Source organism: Tasmannia lanceolata, unplaced genomic scaffold (assembly GCF_043159265.1).
Source record: "Tasmannia lanceolata isolate RefF3 unplaced genomic scaffold, GAP_Taslan_0.1 ptg000020l, whole genome shotgun sequence".
NCBI lineage: Eukaryota > Viridiplantae > Streptophyta > Magnoliopsida > Canellales > Winteraceae > Tasmannia > Tasmannia lanceolata.
Window position 1 is genome coordinate 11,480,174 of NW_027518697.1, and position 22,534 is coordinate 11,502,707.

Consider the following 22,534-nt stretch of genomic DNA (forward strand, 5'->3'; position numbering starts at 1 on the left):
ATGATGAAAGGCATATCTAAGGAATATGGCATAATTTGAAATTACAGATGGTATTGATCCATACCTGCAGAATGCGAGCAAGAGCTGTCTGGAACTTCTCTAATGGAAGATCAACGAGCCGAGGGAAAATAGGTAAAACCTGATGTCACATGTCAACCACAATTTGTATCTGTGAGGAGTCATCAATCATGTAACACATTTCAAAACAGAGCCACTGCCTAAGCTTTATGGCCATATTCTGATATAAAAACTGTCCCATTAAGAGGTTCGAGATTTGTTAAGCTGTCATTATTGAGCAAAATAGCTGTCTAGTGGCCATTTCAAAAAAATATAAAAAAAAAATAGCTGTCTAGTGTATTGTCACTTTAAGAGCTTAGCATGTACAGTTTTGTCAATAAAAATTAATTGTTCAAATTGAAATATCTAGTTCCTTAACACATGAATTGTAGAACATACAAAGAATAATAAAGTTCTCCATTATACATAATGAGACAAAGAGTGAACATCAATAGCGAGAAAAGAACTAGTGTTTCCTGTTTCTACATTCGAATCTATCTGGGTTTAGGTTTAGGGAAGGTTTTCTAAATTATCCCTAGTTCAGGATAAAGACGTCCTTTGTTTCTTGTTTCTAATTCTAGAAAGTACTGCAGGGCAGGTCTTGCTGTTTCCTACTATTTTTTGAATGATATTGCTATATTCTATGATTAAGGCTTAGGAAAAAAGTGTTTTTATTTGTTTTTGAAAGTAGAGTGATGAATTATTTTTAAAGGGGCTTTTATTCTATTCTTCTACAATCTGGTTGGAACAACTTAAATGGTTTGCTGCTTCAATCATATATCCCAGCCATTGCAGGACAATACTTTGTTATTGTCTCTGCTCTTAGGTACCATAGCAAGTTTGTGATTCATTAGTCCAATCAAATCTGTGAGTTCTGCATTTTTTGACACCATCCATTGTTGGTGGTGGTTGTGAAGTCAAAGACGTACAAGAGAAGTATGTTGATCATGAAGCACAAAGGGATGCAGAGGGGATTCCACGTGTCAATTGTTGACATGCCTACGCAAATTACCATGAATTGCATTCTAGCATTTTAGGTGCTTATCCTACGTTGAGAGACAAGGTGTAACATCATTGCCGATCATGCAAGTTGTGAAAAGCACCATTTTCTAGTCGCAAAGAGCATCATATTGATTGAGGTAGATCTTGATTCTAGACAAGTTATCATTGTTAATCATGGGATTTTGGTCAAGCAAAAGCCACATACCGATTGTCAGGAGTCAAGACCCAGGTGATAAAGTACATCAAAGATATTGAATATAACGAATTCAATATCATTCTTGATTCTAAAATATCAAATCTAATCCATTGGAAAGCACTCCTTCACAACTTCGTCCAAAGTGTAGTGAAGAAATATTAAAGAATCATACCTAAGGATGAGTTCGCCAAGCCCGGAGGGACTGATACAATGTGTGAACTTCATAGTAGGCCAGCACAGTTCAATTTGGGAAAAATACAGATACACCCCCTCAACTATGGCCCCCTCAACTATTTTAGGGGATCCACACAGAATTCTTTCTTTCTTTCTTTCTTTTGGGAAAAATACAGATACACCCCCTCAACTATGGCCAAATTCCACTACTAACCCCGTGGTATCAAAGGTACCAAAGACACCCTCTTAGTTTTCAATAATGCTTGTTATGTGACGGCGTGGACGGGAACGGAGAAATTGTCAGGGGGTGTCTTTGATGAATTTTGAACTATGGGATGAAAAATTAGGGTGTCTACTTAAAAATGTCAGAAAGTTGAGGGGGTGTCTTTGGTACCTTCGATACCAGGGGGTTAGAAGTGGAATTTGGCCATAGTTGACGGGGTGTATCTGTATTTTTCCCTTCTTTTTTTTTTGAAAATGGCAACCAATTATATAAATATGAAGGACCGAGATGGTCAAAGTACAATGAAAAGAGAAGAATACACCATCAAAAAACTAGGAAAAAGGAAAATGACACGGCGGAAGAGAGTAAAAAAGCCCTAAAGAATCCTTGAAGACTTTTAAAGCATTATACTTGAGGATGAGTTCTCCAAGCCTGGAGGGATTGATGGAATGTGTGAACTTCATAATAACCCCATCACAATTCAACATAAGAAGAAAATTCACAAGAAAGATGATTCCTATTTTATGGGATCCACAGAGAATTCTTTCTTTTTTTGAAAACGCAACCAATTATATAAATAAGAAGGACCGAAATGGTCAAAGAACAATGAAAAGAGATGAATACAACATCAAACAATAGCAAAAAGGAAAATGTCACGGCGGAATGGTAAAAAAGGCCCTGCAAAGGCCCATATCATCCCAATAGCCCTGCAAAGGCCCATATCACCTCTCCAGTCTCTGATCTGAGAACTCCCACAATGCCTATAGGATCAGGGTTCCTCAAGCTAGAGCCATCAAAGTTGAGCTTTAAGAATCCCGGGGGTGGACTTTTCCAATCTTGAATCGGTCTCTGATTCCTTTCCATGCTAAAATAAATATCCCTCCACCTTTCCCATAGGTAGTAAGCAGATACAAACATGAAAGATGGGAGAGACTTCTTAATTGTTCTTAATCCACAGAGAATTCTTAATTGTTTTATTTTTGGGGACTGGTTAAGGTGAGCTTTGAGATTCCATTTTAAGAAAAAAATAAAAAATAGGTGAGCTTTAAGTTGGGTCCAAGTGGGAAGACATGTTTTTTTATTTAAGAGTTCAACTGAGTTTTGGAAAGATTTTTAGTTGTCTTCAAGGGCTAAGAGAAGTTTAGGAACAAGGGCTGAGATTAAAGGACGGTGCTTATATTAATTTTGGAAAGCTCTATGTTACTAATTCTGGAAGGATTGCAAGGACAATTCTCTTAAAAAAAAAAAATTCTAGTCAAATTTCTAGGGTGTAGGAAAAGGTGTTTTAGCTTGTTTTGGAATGTACAAGTAGGGTTATATATATAGATAAATGGTATCTGAGCTCGAGCTCCGATAAATTATTTGAGGTAGAGACTCTAAATAGGGTGGGTGCCTATGTTGTTTGGGTTATGTTAGATATTGATTCTATAGGACCTAACATAGATAGGGTGTCCCTAAGAAATCATCTCCATAGGATCATCTAACCGTTGATTTGTGGAGGTTTAAAATGGATGTCTAGAAAATGGGTCATTTTGTGCCTCTACAGATCGAATGGTTAGGATGACTGTATGGAGATGGTTTCTTAAGAACACCCATCTATGTCAGGTTCTATGAAATGAATGGATTGGATGACTCAAACAACATGGGAGATGGCGTATTTATGGTGGCTACCTCAGATAGGCTATCTGAGCTTGAGCTCAGATACCGCGCTCCCATATATATATATATATATATATATATATGAGGAAAGTGAAGCTACACTGCCGGTGTAGCTAACTTAGCTACACCGCCGGCTTAAAATACAATGGGCCCACATTGTTTTGGTGATCCAAAGAATTCATTTGATTGGCCCTCACATAGATAGTGTGTCCACCAAAAATCAGCTCCATAGGATCATCCCAACCCTACGATTTGTGGAGGCAAAAATGAACGTGTAAAAACCTTCACAAATTTGTCCATTATTGTGGCATTCTTTGCGATTGGGTTCCAGATTAGAATCATGGATGTCTGCACGTTTGGGTTGCATGTCGTGGATACATGTTGGAGCTTCAAATTAGACACACCTTCATGAAATGGGACCCACACACTTGCTTCAACTGAGTAACATGTGATAGAATTTTAACAGATGTATTACTCAATGATTGACGCTGTCAATTTTCATCTATAATTTAACCAACACTTCGAATTTATTGCTAACACACATGTCCGGCCGTGTCCGACACGACACGCATGTCCACCCATGTCGACACTCCTTTGGGCACTTTTAAATGTACTGCTACTTAATGTGAGTGTGTGGACACGTTTTTGTGCCGTGTCAAGTGTGACATTCTATTTTATTATTGCATATTGTGTTTATCTCTTTTATTATTAACTCTTCTTTTATTATAAACTCTGTTTTAGCTCTTCTTTAACTAATTTTTGCTATTGTATCATATATATACTTTCTATTTTAGCCGTGTCCCCGTTTCTAAATTTTGGGGGTTCGCCGTGTCCGACACTCCGTGTCTGTGTCGACACACGACACCCGTGTCCGTGTCCACAAATCATAGATTTTCATTAACTGGAGCGAGTCAAAGGAGTTTTTAATATTATCACATAACAAAGGAATTAATAAATCTGCCAAAATAAACATTATCCAAGTAAAAGAAAGGAAAGAAAGAAAGCTTATTATACAAATGGAAATCTTGATTTCAGGTAAAGATAAAATTCCATTATCCACTGAAAAGTCTTCACCCAGAATATGTATTCTAAATTTTTAGAAGACTTCAAAATTAAATGGATATACATAACTAATTGGATACTTTTAGGAAAATGTATAAAAACCTCATCTTTGGAAAGTGAAGATAGCATTGGAATAAGAATAGCTGCATCCTGGAAGAAAAGAGAGTCAACATAAGAACAAGATATAAAAATATAAAAAACAGGAAACTTTCAAAAGTCGCAAGAGAGGTAAGATTAAAGAACCTTTAATTTAGTCGCATATAAATGTTTAACAGTAGCAATCAGATTTGCAGAAGCCATTGTTTCTTCAGTCAAAATTTGCAGCACCTTGCACAGTAGTAATGAAGCCACCACATTCATGAACAGTAGAGAGGAATGGAAAGAAAAGGAAATTTTCAAAATGGAACAAAGTCATATAGGATATAAAGAAGATACCAGCATTAAAAGATTTTCACTTCCATGTGGTGGATCAGAAATTATCCGTAGTAACTCAGAACACGATGACCCTAGAGTCCTTACGACAATAGGGATATGCCGATGGACAGCCTGCACCATCGCAGTAGAGTCACACTTTGAACAACCCCGGAGCCTTTAATGTAAAGAGTAATTAACGTAATCAAAACTTACACCAACAGGAATGAAATTCTTTTCTTCCTTTTTTTAATGGCAAATGAAATTCTTTTCTTTGTGTTGCAACTATGAAAATAGAATCATATTAAATAAATAAAACACCTGCTTGACGGCCTTAGGTGCCCTTCCATAAATGTCAAATACATGTTGAAGAAGACAAGGATTCTGCAGAAAAAAAGAGAACCAAAATCAAACAACCTAAACATGTCAATATAATTCTACATTTCAACGTAGTCCTCCAAATTCCAGAGAGAGAAGCAAAATAACGTTGAGAACTGTAGACCTTGGTGCATAGAGCAAAGAACAGGGACATATGGCATTGAGCTTGAGATAAAGATAGAGTTGGACCACTCCGCAGAGCCAGTTGGACTCCCTTTGTAGAGTCACTTTCAGAAGCACCAGGCTCTGAATTTTGGGAACCACTAATAGATGTTTCCTGAGTTACAACCTAGAAGAGAAGAAGGTAAATAACAGAGAAAAGAAAGTGACCATCCACAAAATATAAAAAAGGCAACTTTCTACAACCACAAAAACAGCAGATGGTAGCAAGAAAGAGCTAATCCAAAAACAAGCTAAGCATGTGCATTGGTATCACATCTTCTAATTTATAAACAGAACCCATTCAATCAATGTAAAATCACACAAAGTGCAAACGATCAACTATTAACCTCTCTCCTTTTGAACAGGTATAAATAAAGAAAAAGTAGAAAATATTGATTAAAACCCTGGAGTGAGGATGAAGGAAAAAGGAGGAAGAAAGATGGAAGAGAAGGGAGAAGAGAGATCGAAGGGAGAGAGACTAGACATGTCTGCCAACCACGCTCTCTCCCTTTTGCAATGAGGTCTAATATATACAACAATGCCACTAATAAGTGAGAAAGAGGGACCACTCTCTCCCTTATTTTTTTTTTGAGTGGTTCTCCCTTATATATCAATGTTGAATAATATTTACAAGAATGCCACTAATACGTGAGAAAGAGGGAAAAAATACAATTTTAACCTGTAGACATGTATAAACCCTGTAAACCCCTATATCTCAACCCTCTCCGCAAAGTTACTGCAAAGATATCACCCGTGCGCAAGTTGCCACTTATCTGAGATAACCGGTCTATGGTAACGGCTTTTGTAAGGATTATTTGCTAATTGTTCTTGGGTAGGACTATACGAGACAAAAAATCAGTCGCCCATTGACCTTCCTTTGGATGAAGTTACAATTAACTTCAATCACAAGGCCAGATGTAGAGATCCCAACCCAGATAGCAGTCTCTAAAGCCATATTAGTTCACAAACACAATTGGGCAATGAGTTTGTATTGGCAACCACTGATTGTTTCTTACCGTGTTAGGCGACAAGGTAACTCCCCACAAATGAATAGAAGCCGGATGTGGACCGTCTATCATTGACTGATCCAGCCAAGTTAACATCTATATATGCCTCAACTTCCAAATTAACATGCTTTCAAAACAAATTACCCTTACCAGGTGAGGAGACTTTAGATATCTCAGCATGAGATAAACATCAACAAAGTGTGAGGTCCTCGGAGCATGCATGAATAAACTGATGACATTTGCAACATATGCAATGTCGAGTAAGAGAAAGACAAATCAATCTACACACTCATCGTTTGAAACGAGTAGAGCATCGATGAACCTTCCGCCATCCTCATCACTCATCGTGTGCTACCCAGGTTGCCCATTTCCTTCAAATGATCTAGAATGTATGTTCTTTGGGAAATGAACTTACCCTTTTCGAATGGGCTACCTCAATCCCAAGAAAGTATTACAATTGTTTTAGATCGTTAATATCAAATTCAGATCATATATGACTTTTCGACCTGTAAATCTCCTCACAGTCATCCTTTGTAACCACAATATCATCAACATCTATGATTAGTGCAATTGCACCTCGATTTTTTCATTTAACGAATAGGGTATGAGATCTATATGCAGTCTCAACCAGGTTTTCAGTTTCTAAGTGTGCAAGGAAAGGTAATGTGGTGAATAAGGCTGGATATTGACATTTACCGGAAACTTGCTAGTTGGATGGGAAGCATCCCAAATTTCAGAGAAGCGCGCTTCCTTCACATTCCCTAAAAGAACATTTTCCCCTTCTTTTCCCATTTCTTATCTTCCTTTTCGCTTCCTTTTTCTTTATTTTTTATATCTTTTTTTTCCCCAGACCGTGTCCCCGTTTCTGGATTTTGGAGGATTACCATGTCAGACACTCGTATCCATGTAGACATACGACACTCATGTCCGTGTCAGCTGTTAAAGTATAAAAGATAAATAACACCTTGCTCCAACAACTTAAGCTTTCGGAGAAGTTGGTAAGTTCACTTGGTATCAGAGCCAAAAGTCTCGAGTTCAAACCTCCCGGATAGCAAAAATCCACATGCAATGGTCGGCCCAAAGTGGGACCACGTGTGCCACGTGTTGCCAAGTAGGCCACACGTGCGGGGGAGTGTTAAAGTATAAAAGATAAATAACACCTTTCTCCAACAGCTTAAGCTTTTGGAAAAGTTGGTAGGTTAACTTCATCAAATCATAGAAAATATCGAGTTAACTAGAGGAAGTTATACTGTTGAATTTTTTAACTAACAGTAGGCATTTGGAGCCTATATAACACCAAGCAATGAAATGAAACACACAGAAAAAGGAAGGAAAACTCCATACATTGGCTTCTGTTCTTTGTTCATTGGATCCTGCATGTGTTTGCTCCACATCAGGAGTTTTCTGATCAGCAACTGCTAACAACATATCTTTGGCAAACTGCTCAATATTTTTTGATATATAACTAAGCAGATAGAGTTTGTTTGCCACCTGCACGACACAAAAGCACCTGACAAAGCATAAACTAGCATCTGAAAAAGATAAATCACCAAGAACATAATCATGGTGACACAAAATTATTTGAAATGCATGCCAATCACAAGATAAGGGAGTTTGAACACCCATAAAATCTTGTAGACTAAAAAAAGTAAGTGGAAGAAAAATATAACGCCTCCTTTGTTCACATACCAGTCGGATAGCCTTGGCTCGAACATCATCATGTGAATGAACAGCGCACTGCCATTTAAAGACAAAATGGAATATCAGATGCAAAGAACTCCAGCAGAAGGGCATGCAAGTTTGCAAGTGTGCCAGACATGCAGGCCTACACAGATAGGCCAGGATAATAGATTGGGAGTCTTAAGTTGTAAGATGTGTACTTAGGGAGCCAACCAAATATGCACAAAAGATATTGCATCAATTGCACCAGCTCGGAGCACTAAATTAAGGAAATTGGATTCAGAAAGCATCAACCGCTCCGATGGATGGCTAAGACTCAAATTACAAAGTACTACTAAAAAGGTATGCGGCGATGTGTGGCCACAGAGAAAGAGAAAGAGAAAGAGAGAGATTAATATTTGTTGGAAGAGTTTTTCCTTTTAATGTTTTGAAATTATTTTTTTCTACTTATAACAATTTTTCCGACCCCAACTAGTTTGGGACAAAGGCTTAGTTGAGTTGAGTTGAGTTGTGCTTCTAACAATTTTTATTATATTTAATTGCATATTGTTTTCTTACACATTTGACTATAATTAAATGACCTTTTTGTTTTATTATATTTTTAGCAGCGATTTATATTAATATATTTTTTTACATATTAATTTTTCCAATGTTTAGAGCCCTATCAAATGGATCTTCTTGATCAATCGAAGTCTTTGTCAACTATAATAATAGATTTAACAAAAAAAATCATGCTTATCATCACTGTTTTTTCTAATAAAAAAACCTCTCCTTCCCAATGAATGACCTATCTATGGTACGAAATACTGGTCCATCGCGACTAACCAGTCTAAGACCACGGAGGGGTCTCAGCTTCCATAAAAGTTAGGGACCTCTACGCTAGTCTTCACAATGACTTTACTTCTCTAAGTATCTGCGCTCCTCCTGCTTGCACCACATAAGGACTGCTCCCACTACTGGAGCTGATGATACAAACAGCTGTACTAAATGCTTCAGCCCCTATTAGTAAGCCTAATAAGTAGGGGGAACTTTGCTTTCAAACATCATAGTTAGTGCAGTTTCCACAATATGCCTATTTTTCCTTTCAGCTGTTCCATTCTGTTGATGTGTGTAAGTTTTTACTGAGGAAGAACAGCTTTTTAAAAAAAATAACAAAGGTTTAGGTTCCTAAATTTATAATGACACTTGCAAAAAAAGCTAATAGGGAATGTGGGAGACTAGAGACGTGACGAAAAATGTAATATCTAAAATTATGTGAAAAATCCAACATTTAAAACAGCAAGCCAAAGACTAAAATTTTTTACGCCGGCAACCTTTTGAGTGAAATAAATTAAGTTTTTACTGAGGAAGAACAGCTTTTTTTAAAAAATGACAACGGTTTAGGGTTCAAAATTTATAACGACACTTGCAAAAAAAGCTAATAGGGAATGTGGGCGAGTAGAGACATGGCAAGAATGAAGGTGGGAGATGTGAAACATGGGAGAGTGGAGGGTTTTAAAATTTTCTTATTGTTTTTATTTCATGGTCGATGATCAGTCCATCAATTTTACATCTAACTTGAACTTAGGTTCTTCTCTTTTATTGTGAACTACACCCCCACCCCCCCCCCCCCCCCCCCCCCCTCTCTTTAAAATGTCAAAGGGGGCTTCACTTTATAGATAATTTGTGGAATATATTTCCTCCTAGACACAAGAAACCTAACTAAATTTTACATCTAAATTTAAGCGCAATATTAACCACCAGACTAGTCCAGTATTATTCTTTTTATTAATATTAGTAGTTTAATCCTAAAAGAATCCAACATTAGATATCCATGCTTTGTAACACTCCCTCCACAATCCAATACTCTTTTACTTCATACTTCTATTCATTTGAATTCTTTCACGCGACTGGAACAATGTTCCGTATTAACTTTTTAAGGCTTCCCTACCGTATGCTCTTCTGGGCCACATCAGCTTTTCATTGGTCTTCGCATAATCTCACCATGGAAATCTGGATGGGCTCAAGATTGTTTTCCCATATGCAGTTTCTTATGCTTGCTGGAGCCTCGAGATTTTACTCATGATCATTTAGGTCCTATTTGGATAGCAAGTAAAACATTTCTGATGGATTTTTTTTTAGGATTTTGTTTCTTTTCACGATTTAGAGGGAAATTATATGATTATGGTTAATTTTGATTGATATCATCATAAATTGAAGCTTCCTCTAATTAAACACTGAAGAGCATTGGTTCTAGTTATCATTTTCGTATTTAAAAATTGTAAGAAATTTTAGAAATATTTTTCCTTTTGAAACTTTTCCTGAAAATTCCTGCAATCCAAACAGGGCCTTAATGAATAGGCATGTTCATCTATTGGACCATTAACAGCTGTTTCATGTTCACGTTCTACAAAGCTAATTTTTACAAATTTATAGAACAGCAGAAGGAACCTATGTCCTCATGGTCTTGAGAAGGTATGCATCATGATCACAATCCTGTACTTCTCAATCAGGTCAGCCTATGAGGGTGGCAGATTCCACCAATGGTAGAATCACTTAGACAGGATCAATGTTTCTTGCCATTGCCATAGAGTTGGACAAATATCCTGATCATGTACATCAATAACGACGTTACTATTGCATGTTGGTTCTAATAAGAAGGATCTTAGAATTTAAAAAGGTGCAATCCAAGTTATCATTTCAGTTTCGTTTTGTCCGGAATTTACGAAACGTTTTGTTCCGGACCGAAATCCGAAACAAAATGGGTACCCATTCCATTTCGTTCCGGATTTCGTCCGGTTTCGTCCATTCTGGGCGAAATTTGGCCGGAATCCGGAATTCCGGACGAAACGGGCGAAATGCCGTTTCGTCCAAAATACCCTTTTTTTTCCTCCTTTCCTTCTTGCCTCTTCTTAGTTCTCCTCTTCTTCTACATGTAAATAAGGGAATACCCCACATTTGGATTTATTAAAAATAGTTTCAAGACCCAAATCTAAAAGGATAAAAATTCAACTTCCCAAATCTAGTACAAAATTCAAAAATAAAAAAAGGGTCGGGTCAAAATCTTAACTTCCAAACGATGGAGTATTTTTTCCAATTTTAAAAAATCATAAATTCTATCAGGTCCGTACATTATTAAATCCCAAAACTCCAGTAAAACAATATCACAAGTTGATTTCTAAAAAAATGTCATTTTGTCAGGCACTGGTCAACACACTGATCAACACAGGCATTTCAGTTGATAGTGATTTTCCTTTAAGTAAATGTTGGATCTTTTACATATTTGGTTCATTTAATTGTTTCTTATATCTTTTTAACGAATCCTAATTTTTTTTGTATTTTTTTCATATTTTTAACTAGTAAAAAAACTTCAATCTTTGTAGTGGAACGCTTCGAACGAAACACGAAAATGTTCCGTTCCGGTCGCCAAAACGAACACAGAACGAAACGGAATTTACAACTTAGGGCGCAATAGGCTCCTAGGACCGAATGGTCTTGGTTCCATAGTTTTATAACAAGAAAAGGGGTTGTAAAGGTTCACAGCTGGAGCTCATGAGTAAAATAGGAATTCACGGACCAACAGGTTAAATAGCACCACATGTTAAGACATCAGCTATAATAGCACCACATAGTAAGACATCAGCACCACATAGTAAGACATCAGCTATAACTTGAATTAAAGACGTGATACAAAACGGGCATGACGCCTATTAAACAAAACTAAAAATTTCCAAGAGCTTAGTCAGCAAATCTAGAGCTACTACAGTCAAACAATAGAGATACACTAACAGAAATTGGAGTTCGCAATCACAAGAAAAGTTACGACAAACTCAACTTGTTTCATCATAAACTGACATGCTGGAATCCTAAGGATGGCAAAAGAATGTTACCTTCAAAGCTACATTCAAGCAGGCTTGCCGATTTGGTGGGCGCCCCAAAATCAAGCTCCATACAGCACCAAGGCCTTGAGTGATACGATCACCATCACGTATGTCTTTCCCATGGACATCGAACCCATCAGAGTGACAAAGGTCCTCTAGCAGTTTCAAAGCAGAATCAGGTAAATATGGAACTTCACCAAGAAGCCGACTGAAAGACTTGTCTGAAGCTGGTAAGGAGTCCCGCAAGGACTTTGCCTACAAAAAATGGACAAGCATATTTCACATTACTTGAAATGATTGAAAATTTAGGTAGAACAAATTTGAAAACTTGCAAAATGTCTACCAAGGCGAGGAGAAACTTTTCATAAATAATAGCAGCAAATGAGCAGTTGGGTTCTTCTGATTCAGACATCATGACATTATATAGGTGATATAGGACATGCATTGCAAGCTCGTGACCCTGAAAAAAATGAGAAAAGAACATTGTTATCATGGATTGCAAATGTAATAGAGATTTACAAGCAAGCAACAGGATAAAAACGAGAAAATAACATTGTTATCATGGCTTGCAAATGTAATAGACATTTACCAGCAACAGGTCAGAAAACCAGCTAGGGCATAAAACCACACAACCACATTAAAAATGGGAATTCAGGAACAGAAACTATTAAGCAGCGTATAGTAGCAACTAGGAAAGTACAAAAGCCTTGAAGGAAAGAACAAAAGAAATACGAGGGTATATTGTAATAAATGTAGAAATAAATAAAGTAAAAAAAAAAAACCTAATAGTGTAATCCACATATTGAGCCATAACACATATCTAAATTATCTCAAAATCAATTAGATATACGATGAAGTGCAAAATCTATGACGAGCCAAGCCTGAACAGAAAGAGCATGCAAGCAAGATTGGGCGAAAGATGCTAGATTTCTAGACCAGAAAAAAAATGATCTCCCACAATGTTTAACAGCGAGGATGCGGCACGGAACGCGGCTGAAGAAAATCCTAGTCGACTCGGCACGACTTGGCCGAGTACTCGGTTAACGTGATTATAATTCGGGAGTCAAAGGAGTTTTTATTGACTCAGTAGAGCAAAACGAGGAATGCGGCGGAGGCAAAACGCAGAACATGACCAAGGTAAAACTATGATCTCCAAAGCTATGTAAATATTTAAGAAATTTTAGTGATTATTGCGAGATTGTATGTGGGCATTTTGGTTTATCTGAAAATTGATCAAGAAATTCTTAGAAAAAAAGTAAAAAGTGCTTGCTTTCGCATAGAGTTTAATATTAAATTATATAAATTAAAAGAAAATAAGAGGACATCAACATATAATGTATTTTTCCCTTCTTTTTGAAGGGTAATATAAGGTATTATTCTATCTTTTGAAAAAAACAAGAATGCCATTTGCTCGTATTACATGCTAGTGTAAATCCTCCTCCACTTGATCCTAGGGAAGAAGAAATTAAAGACCTAAGGAGGGAAATCCCATGGTTAACATGGTGAATCGGCCACTACGAGCTTTGGGAACATGATGAGGACAATCATATTTCTGAAGACCTATAATATAAAACTTTTAATGATCGTGTTTCACGTGATAGGAGGATAGAATAGAGAATTGATATTCAAATTGTCAAGTCATGGATTGCGGTATCAAAGGTTTTTGAGCCTTTGATCAACACTAGGAGTGAGATCTATGAGTATCCAAATTATAAGATGGGCTTACCAAAATTCAACAAAGATTCTTGTCTTTAAATCCATGATGAACTTCGGGATTTGGGCTTCATTTCACTTCCAGAGACTATCGCAGGAGGAACCTCATTGTAAACTACTAGAAATCTAAACCATGGTTTTGCAAAGCCTATGCCAATAGATGGTGCACACACGTTGTTTGATAAAAGGTCAAAGAAAGCTTTATTTATTGGGATTGCCATTGTTAACGCTCACATGATTCTTAATAACAATAAAAGAACACAACAACCATTCAAGAAAATAATTTAAGTGAACGATACTCCTCATACGTGTATAACTTGAAAAATCAAGACGAGCCTCTACTTCAAGTATTTGATTTAATGGAAGAGATTTCCTTAGTACATCCCTTTGAACTCGAGTTCTAGTTCTCTCAAAGAAGTAGTAAGGATTATGGAGTGCAAAATCTATGCCGATCCAAGCTCAAACTAAAGCCCGGGGGTGGAGAGAGAGAGAGAGAGAGAGAGAGAGAGAGAGAGAGAGAGAGAGAGAGGAGGAGGAGGGGAGCGTGATGCATGTGTGAGCCATGGCCCACCAAGGATTGGGATGAGTGGGGGCCAAGGCCCACCAAAAGGTCCAAGTGGCCCTTGAGTAGTACAACAATAAACTTCGTTTTTATTTGAATATAGTTGGCCTTTTCTCTTATTTAAAGGTTGTTCTAACCAAAAAAAAGAGGCTATTGGTTTATGTTTAAGTAGACGGTTTAAGCAGTGTTTAAAAACTCCTTGACTCGGCAAGGAACTCGCCCGAGTCGACTCCTTTTTACCTCGGCCGCATTCCGCGTTTCACCACATCCGTGTTCCACGTTTTGCCTTACAGAGTCAATAAACTCCTTTGACTCTCCCGAGTAATGACCTTGTCAACCGTGTTAACCGCGTTCTTGGCCGCGTCCGCGCCGAGTCAACAAGGATATTTCTTGGCCGCATTCCGCGTCAAATCCGCTTTTTTAAACACTGGGTTTAAGTAAGGGGTAATTGTGTGGTTTACCTCACTTTATATACGATTTTACATGGGGGGCTCTCATTTAAGGTTGATTTTAGATTCTATTTTGTTTTGAAGAAAGTGTGAGAGCTCTTCTCTTCCTTGTCACATTGACAATTTGAATTTGGAGTCGAGATTGCTGGATTTCTGAGGTTTTCCTTCGCGTAGGGGATGCACTTATTCTCTCCTTCCATCTTTTTTATTAGGATTTTGTCTTATTTTTATTTTTTTGAAAGATGACATTTATATATTTTTTTATACTTATAAGTTATAATTACATGAAAGAGGGATTACAAGCATGAAGAAACATCGGAGCAAGCTCCTATGTGCATGAAAGAAAACCTTAAACAAAAGCAAAAAATGCTATCCGGCCAACATCCTGGATTCCTAAACAGAGCCAAACTATAACATTAGCAATCTCCAGTAGGAATCTTGAAAATCTCTCCTTCCTAGAACCAACTCGAAACAATGCATTATGTCCCATAAAACCCAGTCTCCTTCAACTACTTCCAAAAGAAAGCATACTATACCAAGGGCTCCCTTCAGCAGAAGCAAGGTAATAAGTGGCTCGAAGCTAGTCGAGCATCTACATCGTTTTATACACTCATTTTTCTCTTCTATTATCTCAGAACATGGAAGAAAATACATCCCAAGCAACGAAGAACAAAGTTCCTCAAGCCACTCTGATGATCCTATACTATCTTCCGATTAGAACTGCTTGTTCGAGAAGAAGCTGCCGGGACCCTGACCCTAACAAAATCTCTTGACCAAACAAAATGAAGCCACCCAAGGAGCTAAGCCCCAACGAACACCTCACAACCTAAGAATATGATGAACCATCTAAACCACCATTCCTTCAAGATACTAAAAACCATCTCGAAACTCTTATAACCCTTTCACCTCTTAGAGCCTTCAAGCAAAGCCGGACAAATCCAAAAACCATCAAAAGACTCATCAAGATCCCATCGAATATTCACATCAGAAGACCGAAGAACCAAGAAGCAAAAAAGGAAACACAAAAGACTAAAACCAAAAAGATAACTACAAGAGACCCCTAAATCCTTTTTCTGGCCTTTACTATTGACCTCTTCCTTTTCCTCGTCATTTTCCTTAACCAACTGATCATCCTCCCCTGTCCCAAAAACAACCCCTAAATCCAGGAGATCTGTCGATTCATCCCATCAACTGACCTCTTCATTGCAACTTATCAACAGTTTCGCAGAGGAAGCTTATGCTGCCCTCACTCTCTCCCTTTGTTGGGCTACCCACCGCAGTCTCCTTTCCTCTCTCTTCTGCTAAAGCTTCCTCGAAAAAAGGTAGTTAGTATTTCGGGACACAAGTTCTTTTAATGTCCCTCGATCCAGTTAGGAGAAAAAAATATTATATGTTCTTTCTTGTATCAGCCTTGAATTGCTTCCAATCTTTCTTTAAGATTTCCATCTCAAGCTCCCTTGGAGTTGGGGGCCCTCATAAGGTCTTCTCTATTTAACTTTAGGGGATTTTTTAGCCTCGTTTGCATGCTCGACCCACTCAATCTTCCTCTTCCCATTTCTGTCATCTTCATTGTCTTTCCCTAATGAGTTGGGGTTTTCCATGATAACAGATAAAGGACATTTTTTCTTCTTTTTATTTCCTACTTTCTGGCGACCCAAAAGCTTCCTTTTAAAGAATGAAAGACCTCCTTTAGTAGCACGAAGAGTCGGAGGCTTGAGGCAATGATTACATTTTTGGGAATGAATGCCACTTTTTGAGGCAAAAACTTCTCCTTTACAGCAGGTATTCAGCTTCCTCAGCCGGGAGACACGATTCCCATGGTATTGACAAGTATACTTCCAGACTCTATTAATATTCTTTATTATCTTTCTGGGGCTCTCCGAGGGTTTCCTTGAGCCCATCAATGGTCTTAGTTGTGTGTTCTTTTCTTTCCTTGATACGATATCGATAGTCTTTGATTATAAGACATTTATTCCGGGTGTTAATACCCTCTGGAAATCCATTCGTTTAGATTTACCTGATTTTCCTCTTTGACTTGACGTACTAGCCCTTGTTAACTGTGATTCGGTCCTTGACAACCCACTTGGTTCAAATTCAAAAAACTAAACCAACGGCTCATTTTCCTCCCTTCCACCTTTTTCCGAAATTTTTTTTCCTATTCTCTCGCGGAATGGTTTTTTCTTTGGCGGTTGCCAGCCTGAACTGAGCTTGTCTTCCTCTACATTAGAAACACTGGAGATGCCTTCTATGATTGATGGGCTCTGTTTATCGTTGATCATCATTTCTTCTTCTACCTCCTCGGTGCATATTAGAAAGCTTCTTGAGCCTACCTTAAGGCGGATGAAGGGAATCTGATACTTCCATTCCGAGGATAATACTTTTGCACAAGCATAATTCACGCAATGGTCGTGGTTAGTTGTCAATTGAACTTCAATTACCTGTCCAAATTGTTTCCCCAGAGCCTCAACTGTTGATGGGGTCCAAGCATGTAACAGAATATCGTAGAATCTAATCCATCTGGCCTTCATGGTAGAGGTGAGCGTTGAGTTTCAGGGTCTCAACGAAGAGAGGGAGTATCTGAGGGCGCTAATCCCTCTTTCAAGAATCCGATTAGCTTGGAGTTCCGACTCAAAGCTGAAAAGGACCAGCAATGGGCCAATGTGGAAAGGTTTTGGTAGTTGGGGCAACCTCCAAAGTCTTTTGGCATTCAACCATACCTCTTCCAAGCTCCGTTTGCTATTGGACAATGATCCCACCAAGCAACTTCTGAGAAGTGAGATTCGTTCTTCAATCTGTTTGTCCGAGATTTTGATTTCCGGAGGACCTTTACAGAGATCAACCACCCGGATGAAATCATGCGGCTCTCCAAAGGGATCCCTTCCTCTAGACACTTCCTTCCTCCTTTTCAAACATCTCCTGCAATGGCTGCGAGATCCAAACCTTCTATACTCACAGCCAGGGCATTTCCAATCGGACTGGTGTGGGGTGCGAAACTCCCCCCGCAATCCAAAGCTTCTTCTGAAACCTTCTGCATAGTGCCGATAGAGGAGAAATGTATCAGGGAAATTTTTGGTTGATAAATGAGAAATCAACCCTAACCGATGAGCCTCTCTCTGAAAGAACCCCTCTCTGAAAGGACCCCTCCATTTGAACCACTCCAAATTTCCCTCCGATTAACTTCTCTAAGAGCAGTGTTGGGGGTATACAGACATTAGGGTTTTGTTTTATAGTTCATGTAAATTTATTCTTTCTCAATCTCTTATTTTCTTCCCTAAAAATTCCTTTTGGTAGTATTGGGATGTTTCAAGCCCTAATCGTCTTGTTATAGATGAAATTCCAATGATAGGCCCAAGTGGCAACCTAAAAGGAGATTAGGTTTATAGAAATAAAATTTACCTTTTGAAATTTTAACCCAATTATTTAAACTCTCTAATGAAGGATTAAGAGATCAAAAAATAAAACAATTTAAGCAAGTAAGTTAAATCTAAAGTGCAATGCAAGAAAGAAGCAAGAGACAAGAAAGAGTGCACTCGAGATTTAAAGTGGTTCGGTCCTCAAACACACAAGGCCTACTCCACTCCACCAACCAAACCCGTTGATGGCTACACTATGTTGATCTTCTTAACCTTGGCGAAGACCGGTGCTGATTACAATTTCAACTGCCTTTAACCTTGGTGGCAATCCTCACCACGGAGAGAGGGCTACGCTTCTCCGAACACTTGCCTAAATACAATGAAAGAAAATAGAAATTTACAACTTCCCTCTTCAAGGGTAGATAGCTCTTCAAGCTCACACAAATTCCACTCTTAAAATGATGTACAAATTCAAGCCTAGGTCCAATCCCTTTAGATATCCCAAATTGAGGCACAAAGGTGATTACCACTCTCTAATATGTTTAGAACATGTTTAGGAATGAGAGAGATATGTTCTAAGGCATAGAGAACATATATATATAGAGAAAACCCAAATATGACCGTTACAGGGGCATAGTCGTAATTCTGTGAATTTTCCCAACGGCTATAATTTCTTTTGCCGACACAGTGTTCTCGGAGTTCCGAGAATTTATCTCAGGGTTCCGGGAATTGAAACAAAAGTTGGAAAATAGTCCCTGGACCATTTCTCGGAGTTCCGAGAACTCTCTCGGAGCTCCGAGAAGCCTAAATCAGCAAATTTTTCAAATTTTTTTATGCTGATAATTTTTGGGCTTCAAGGGCTTCCAAATTACACATAGCCGGATTGTTATTCCAATTATGGCCAGTTGTTTGGTGACTCCATTATGCCTCAAGGTGGGGTACCTAATAGGGATTAGATGTACAATCTAACACAAGACTTAAGCCTTCAAATCTTCTACTTTTGAAGCACATCTTCAAGTCTTGAACTTTTGCATGGATCACCTCCATTTCTTTGGCTCTTCAAGATCTCTCCTTGAATGCTCCAAGCCTTCATCATCCTTTGGCTTCAAATGATGTTCAAGGATGTATAAGCCTCGATCCATGCCGTTTTCCTTGATCTAAGTGTTTGAAATGTTTGAATCTTCAATACATGCACTTAAACATCAAACACGTTAGAAATACAACACATTTCAACTTGTGTTTGGAATCATCAAAACATAGAAGATTGCCAAGGTGAGAACCATTGGGCTTACAATAGATAATTCAATTACGTTTCTGTGGCTGTTTGGATTTGTAGACTATTAGGGCTTGAAACAAATTTATCTATAACAAGAGTTCCACATGCATCTTTCATTCACTGTTTCAAGCCCTAATCATCTTCCCTAAATATTTTCTTGCTCAATCTCTTATTTTCACTAATTTCTATCAATTTGATGGGCACAATTTTTACCATTTTATGATGCAATACGGCCATATAATCAAACACGTGTTCCGTGGTGTTCAACCTATCAATAAAATCTTCATAATCAAACACTCATTCCATGGTGTTCAACCTAACAAAAAAATCTTCATATCTTCATGTTTCCCATGTGCTAAGAGAATTTTGAAGAACCCCTCTACTTTGGGCTCCTCTTGCAGCCATATAAAATTTATTCTAACAAAATCTCAGCCTCTCCTATGCTCTAATACCAATCGATGCAGCCAACACCGCAATACTACCAAAAGGAATATTTTGGGAAGCAAATATCTCTACGGGCTTAAAAGAAAAAAAATTCAGAATGTCGAACATATGTAAAAAGTGTAAGCAAATATTTAGGCCAGCCACTTCATTCACTGTGAGTATGCCCATCAGGTGTGGTGTAGCATCCTTAGAAGCTTTCGTGGGGACTACGATTTTCCTAACTCCCGGTCTGACTTTTGCTAAGTAGCTAGCAAATTAATAAAATCGGAAAGAAAGAAGGATGCATGTGGAACTTGACTCCTTTCATGATTGCTTAGAGATTATGGAACAATTGTAATGGCCACATAATCGAATATATTGAAACAAAGGTGAACAAGCTTGTTTCCTCATTCAAATTGCATACTGAGGTGAGCGATAGCGGAATAGCAAATTGAGCCACTGTCACTGATGCTCTTTGATCCTGGTATGAAGTAACCAATGATAAAGGATCTTAAAAAACACACTGCCTGATTTGGTCTCTTCCTCTCTACCTAACATGCTCAAATTTAGCTTCGATGAGAGCACGAAAGGCAACCAAGGAGCGGAGTTATTGGTGGCGTTATCCGAAACCATAGGGATGAGATAATTAAAGCTTTCCCCAGCTCCATTGGTGTTGCGGATTCCAATGAGTCCCAGTTCAAAGTGCTCAAGGAAGGCATAACATCCTCCCAACAGTCTAAAGAAACAACTTTCAAGAGGAAGGTGACCCGATTGTTGTCATCTCTTGAGCCCTTAGCAAATTCTATTGGCTCGTGGGGATTCACTAACCTGATCACGTGCATTCATGACATCATAAAGGGAATGGATGTAGATTTTACTAATATTCTTCACTCGGTAAATAAGCTTGTAGACGAGCTGGCTGAAGCTGGATTTGATCAAGATGCTCTTGGGATTTAAGAGCTTTATCCTTTTTAGCTTTTCTTATTTTTCTTTTGCACTATGACGGCCATCACGGCTCTTGTTGCTTCCTTTTTGTAGACCCTTGGTCTGCGTCTTAATATATCTATTATTTAAAGAATTCAATACTGCTTTTCTCCAACTTATATTTTGGTGCAAGATATCACAACAATTTATGGGCATCCTATATACCTATAGTTAAAGCAATATAATGAGAATGATATAGTGTTTTTGTTTTACTCAATGTAATTTGCAATCTTCTCTTCTTGAGCATTTGTATTTAATTTATCGAAACAAAAATCAAACTAAGCCATTCAAAAAAAAAAAAAAACAGAAAATCAAACTAAATAAGCAATCAAATAATACCCATACCTTTTGATGCTGGTAATCAGAAATTATATGATTTTGCAGCATCACAACAATGTCATCATCAGCATCAGCCTGGCAAGAGAAAGAAAATATATACATATACATATATATAGGTTAGTACACAAACATTAATAATATTATTCAATACAAAAGATAAAAAATATTAACTAGAATTGCTCCAAACGACAATAAGCTTCAGCAAAAAATTATAGGTTTCACCTGCAATGAAATACTGTTAATGGACAAGCAACCAAAATCTTACAGGATTCCCAATTCAAATCCCATGCATATCCATGGTTTTAAATTTCCAACTGACACAAAATGACATAAATGTTTTTGTTTCCAACCCCACTGAAATGATACTGTTGGACTTGAAATTTTATAAAATAGGGAATATAGTAAAATCCCTTAGTAAATCAAGAAGAGATAAAAAAGGAGTGACTACTCATTAACTTATTCCCCAAAAGTGAAAAAGGATGAGTATAAAGTCAACGTAATTTAATCAAGTGAACAAAAAAAAAGGAGCCTACGACTAACGGAAGAGAAATTCCTAAACTTTAGGGAATAAAGTAACTTTCGCGAAGAAAGAAGTGAATCGTTCACTTTTCCAAAAAAAAAAAGAAGTTTCGTAACTCCCCACAAAAGGGGAAGTGGAGATAGTGAAGTTGAGGGATAAAGGGTGAGGTGGCAGTTGCCAACCACTTCAAGAGAGTGCTATAAATAGATATCCGACCTTTGAAAAAGGGGATCGGATCCTTTAGAAGAAAGAGGTTATGCAAAGGAAGAGGAAAAGAAGGAAGCGGAGAAAGAAAGGAAAGGTAAAAATTTCCCAAAACTAACAGTTCTCTTTCCATTTTTGCAGACTTCATCTAAAAGGGAGAGAAGTCATTTTGAGTCTCTTCCAAAGACTCAAAAGGTGAAGAAGACCTTTCTCTACCGGGGTCCGGAGAGAAAGATGATAAAGAAACTCGAAGACCTTTCTCTACTGGGGTCCAGGGAGAAAGATGATAAAGAAACTGAAAGACCTTTCTCTAACGGGGTCTGGGGAGAGATGATGAAGAAACTCAAAGACCTTTCTCTACCGGCGTCCGGGGAGAAAGATGATAAAGAAACTCGAAGACCTTTCTCTACTGGGGTCCAGGGAGAAAGATGATAAAGAAATTCGAAGACCTTTCTCTACTGGGGTCCAGGGAGAAAGATGATAAAGAAATTCGAAGACCTTTCTCTACTGGGATCCGGGAGAAAGATGAATAGACTCAAGGGAGTTCCTCTCTAGGAGGACTCTCTTACAAAACAGTCTAAATAAAATTTTACCTTCCTCTTCCGGGATCCGGGAGAAAGATGAAATAACTTGAGGGAGTTCCTCTTCCAGAGGACTCTTACAAAAGAGTCTAAATAAAATAATCTAAGATGACTCAAAGGCTTCTCTCTTTCGGGAGAATCTTTTACAAAGAGTCTAAAATAACTCAGACACAAAAATCATCAGAGAGTCAAATTCTCTCTCTCTCTCTCTCTCTCTCTCTCTCTCTCTCTCTCTCTCTCTCTCTACAGGACTTTTTTG

The 22,534-nt window shown here is 38.0% G+C and overlaps 1 protein-coding gene across 5 annotated transcripts in view; it reads right to left on the reverse strand.

Moving 5' to 3' along the window:
• LOC143854328 (symplekin) overlaps window positions 1–22,534 on the reverse strand; it is a 77,185-nt gene that overhangs the window by 11,119 nt on the left and 43,532 nt on the right. For all 5 annotated transcript variants that reach the window (XM_077364213.1, XM_077364212.1, XM_077364211.1 and 2 more), the window contains exons 10-20: window positions 20,977–21,045; window positions 12,215–12,331; window positions 11,881–12,126; window positions 8,021–8,068; window positions 7,676–7,822; window positions 5,287–5,451; window positions 5,106–5,168; window positions 4,809–4,919; window positions 4,617–4,700; window positions 4,476–4,523; window positions 65–139 (exon numbers count right to left, since the gene is read on the reverse strand). In XM_077364213.1, the coding sequence (XP_077220328.1) occupies window positions 65–139; window positions 4,476–4,523; window positions 4,617–4,700; window positions 4,809–4,919; window positions 5,106–5,168; window positions 5,287–5,451; window positions 7,676–7,822; window positions 8,021–8,068; window positions 11,881–12,126; window positions 12,215–12,331; window positions 20,977–21,045 (1,173 nt within the window). The remainder of the gene's footprint in view (window positions 1–64; window positions 140–4,475; window positions 4,524–4,616; window positions 4,701–4,808; window positions 4,920–5,105; window positions 5,169–5,286; window positions 5,452–7,675; window positions 7,823–8,020; window positions 8,069–11,880; window positions 12,127–12,214; window positions 12,332–20,976; window positions 21,046–22,534) is intronic.